Source organism: Pongo pygmaeus, chromosome 9 (genome assembly GCF_028885625.2).
Source record: "Pongo pygmaeus isolate AG05252 chromosome 9, NHGRI_mPonPyg2-v2.0_pri, whole genome shotgun sequence".
NCBI classification, from domain to species: domain Eukaryota; kingdom Metazoa; phylum Chordata; class Mammalia; order Primates; family Hominidae; genus Pongo; species Pongo pygmaeus.
In genome coordinates, this window is record NC_072382.2 from 72,200,661 (window position 1) to 72,204,877 (window position 4,217).

General features: G+C 37.9%; 1 protein-coding gene across 1 annotated transcript; it reads right to left on the reverse strand.

Moving 5' to 3' along the window:
• Positions 1–715: 715 nt before the first annotated feature.
• On the reverse strand, positions 716–1,300 carry LOC129008782 (RNA polymerase II subunit A C-terminal domain phosphatase SSU72 like protein 2). The gene has a single exon (XM_054441093.1). It carries the CDS (start codon positions 1,298–1,300, stop codon positions 716–718), a length of 585 nt encoding a protein of 194 aa, XP_054297068.1.
• Positions 1,301–4,217: the final 2,917 nt, after the last annotated feature.

The following is a 4,217-nucleotide window of genomic DNA, read 5'->3' on the forward strand; positions in this document are numbered from 1 at the left end:
AAACAGAAAGAAGAATATATTTTTTATTTGTTTTTTATTTCATTTAATTTGATGACCTATTATTTGAGCAGATAATTCCAAATTTCACCATAATATGTAGTTCATTATCCAACTTGGATTTTACCTATTAAAGTGAGCATTAGTAAAAAAGGTATAATCTACATGTAAAAACATTTATCTGTTCAAACATGTAATATTATACTCTTATTAAAGAAGAAGAACATTTAAGTTAATATACCACACTCCATTGGCCTCAACTAACTTAAAAAATTTAAAAATTTAAAAAAAAAACCACTCAAATTGAGAAAAGGAACTTTATTTAAAAGGTGCTTATCTATACGATGCTATTTATCTGCCGAATACCCTTAAACAAATCATTTTTCCAGCAGTCCATTATCAGCTCGGTTTGCTCATCTGGAAAATGCAGTCATGCTGGGATAGCTTCCTTGTAGGATGATATAAGCATTAAATTAGTTATCCCACGTAATGCACCTACAACAATGCCAAGCATTTTTCAGTGCTTTTAAAAATGTTAGTCCTTCTCATTTCCCGTAAAATATTTTCTTGGTAATAGTCTCTTTCCAGGTGATATGTACAAAAGTAATACAAACAGTACTCGGTGGAAGGTCTTTGCAGATGCTTCTCATGATAAATCTGGACTAAAGTCCCATGCCTAAGTTCTTACTGAGGAAGGGGACAAAGCCAGCCCAGATCTTCAGTAGAAGCAGACGGTGTGAAGAAAGCTTTTTCCTGCCTTCTCCTCCATTAGCAGCAGCAGCTCCTCCAGATTGTCGTCCATGTCGTCTGACTGCTGCAGGCACTGGCAAATCTCACAGATGAGGAAAGCTCCCAGGGTGGCATCTTCCAGGGTATCTTCGATGTCCATGTTGATCACGTGCACAGGCTGAAAGGTCTGCTGTTCTCTGGAACACAGATCTTCCACCACTGTGTCATAGACACTCTCCTCACAGGTGAAGATGACATCAAAGAAATCAGTGCACTCCTGAAATCTTTCTGGACCGGGCTTGATTCTCTCATTTCTTCCCAAGATGTGTAAGATTCCGTTGTGGGTGTAGCATTCCCTATCTTTCCTGAGGAGGTCATTGTACATCTCCTTATATGTTGTTGCAAAATCATAAACTACAGGATGACCGGGTCTTGGTCCTGGTAGCCTCACATGAGATTCAGTTCCAAAAGACCGGACATTTAGCCCTTTTCTCCTGAGGATGCTGTGGGCCTCCATGCTCTTTTTGACATTGCTCATGCACACCACAGCCACCCTGAGTGGGGAGGAGAGCATGATGGCGGCCACTGGGAACCAGAGAGACACAGGCACCTCAGCCGCTGCAGGGACTCTGAGCCAAGGAGACCACCACCTATACCCAGGTCTTCCAAATGAGCTAATGTGGAGGCACAGGAGGCAGGTTTATATTGAGTCACCTTAATTAGTGGGTGGAGACTTCATGACTTCTGGATTGATTAGGTTGTGATAATGGTCTCCTAACTCATCACAAGAACAATCAAGATGATTAAATTACCTAAAGCAGTAACTCTCAACAAAGGTGGCAGCGCCCAGTCCAGATTCATTTAAAATCTGGAGTTTGTTCTGGTGGTTCTCCTAGTGAATGGGGGCTGCTACTGAAAATGGCCAAGACCATTAAGCTACCTTCGAACATGTCATAGGACTCGCCAGTGACCTTCAGACATGAAATTGGATGATAAACATGTTGACAATTTCCAAGGCTGCACCCTATTTAATTATAAATTACAAGTGTTGTTGCTTGCTTTAATTTTCATAATGTTTGAGAAATGCAATTGCATAAATCACAGGACCATTGTCAATAGTTTTGTCCAGAAGTTCACAAAATTTTTCACCAACCAATACAAAAAAAATCCCACTCTCAACAGCATATCTGCTTATGGTATTTTAAGAGTTATTCAACACAACATTTTCTGCATTTGATATTACTGAAATCATAATGATTCTCCAGTGAAGGCAGCAATTGCTGCAAGCCTCTGCCTACTTTAATATTCCCTCATGTACAGTTGTGTCTTACCTTTTCTGTACTGAAATACAATGTTTAGAATTATTTTTCTTTTAAAATTTGTAAACTTTATTAAGAAAATGAAGAGATTTTAAAATTATGAAAGGGGTTCCAAATCATAAGGATAATCATGTCACTTTATAATCAGTCACCTTACAGTTGATTAGATTATGATAATGGACTCCTAACTAATCACAAGAATAATCAAGATGATTAAATTCCTAAAGTTGCAACTCTCGACAAAGGGGTCCCACCCAGTCCGGATTCATTTATATATGAGTTCTGTTTGCTGTCACTCACTGATTCACCAAAAATTGAGTTAATAATAACCTTGCTTGTTTTTATTAATTTTTCTTAAATGTATGTATGGCTCACATTTATTTCAATGTAAATCAGATCAGAGACATGACTTTTGTCCCTGGTGCCATGCCAAAATGTATCTATAAAGCAATATATTGTATTTTTCTATGTCCTTCTTAAGGTGATTCTTACATTGCAAATACAGCAGGTTATCAAATAACATCCTTTTTTTTTTCTTTTTTCACTTTGAGACAGGGTCTCACTCTGTCACCCTTGTTGGAATGCAGTGGTGCCATCATGGCTCACTGCAGCCTCAAACTCCTGGGCTCAATCATTCCTCTCATCTCAGCCTCCTGAGTAGCTTGGACTACAGGTGTGTACCACCATGCCTGAATAACTTTTGTATTTTTTGTAGAAGATGGAATTTTACCATGTTACCCAGGCTGGTCTCAAAAGCCCAGGGGCTCAAGTGATCCACCCACTTCAGCCTCCCAAAGTGCTGGGATTACAGGCATAAGCCACTGTGCCCAGCCTCACATAACATCATTTTATTATAACATTAATGAGAAAATAATTTGACTTCTGGTGGGGCACTGTCTGTGTGGAGTTTGCATATTCTCCCCGTGTCTTTGTGGTTTTTCTCTGGATACTCTTGTTTCCTCCCACATCCCAAAGATGTGCACATTAGGTGAACTAACATCTCTATGGTCCTAGTGTGGGGTTGTTCCCTGAGCTCCAGATGGGGTCCTGTCCAGCGTTGGTTCCTGCCTCACACCTTGAGCTGCCGAGGTTGGCTCCAGCCACCTGCCACTCTAAAGTGGAATCAGCGGGTTGGAAAATGAACAAATGAGTACAAATTATTGAAAAATAAAAATTCATAAAACGTTGGGTAATCATACAAATGCAAGACAATTACGATGAGAGTACAATATAGATCAGCCTGCCATGTCTGTCATTGTTGGTTTTTAACTGTGTAATAGTAGGAAAAGCTCCTTATAATTTTTTCTTTGCAAACATTTATTCCTTGATTTAACTTACCACAGTTGCAGCTGCTGTCACTCACTGATTCACCAAAAATTGGATAAATAATAATCTTACTTGGTTTTATTAAGCTTTCTTAAATGTATGTATAACTCACATTTATTTCAAGGTTTAATATTCAAAGTGTGTTGAATCTTTATTTAGAAATTTGGTGATGTTTTTGTGACTCTTGTTCATATCAATTAACCTATGATAAAATTGATTTTATTATACATCATTTCACTTGAAGTCATTGTTTTGAAGAACCTATTGACCACAGTTAGTGTGTGCTTACTGTATTTTTTAAATCAGTAAACACCTTCAAGTTTCTCAAAGTGTGTGCTCAGACTAGCAGCATTAGCATCAATTGGGAGCTTGTAAAAGAAAATGCAAATTTGGACCTCAAAACACAGAATCAGAAACTCTAGTGGTGAAGCCCAGAGATCTGTGTTTTTCAAAGTCTTTCTAATAATTCCAAAAGCCAAAATTTTAGAAGAACTTCCCTAGAGATTTTTGAAACTTGACTAAACATTAGAAGCACCTGAAGAACTGTTAAATGCACTGCTTCAGGCATAGAGAATGAACAGGATTTTCTTGCAAAACCAAATGAGAGGAAACATTCAACATAAATGAAAAGCTAGTCAGATCTTAAATATATTGTGAAATGTCTTATTAGACTCAATGACTGAGACCTAAAGAAATCTAACAAATGAAAAAAAGAAAAATCTCAGAGACCAGCTGTAAGTGTTACTGAAAAGGAAGATGTTTTGAGTGTTCCAAAATAATTGAGAAACAGTGTTAAACCAAACCTTGAAGACTGGTACACAAAGTGGTTGCACATAATTTCAACAG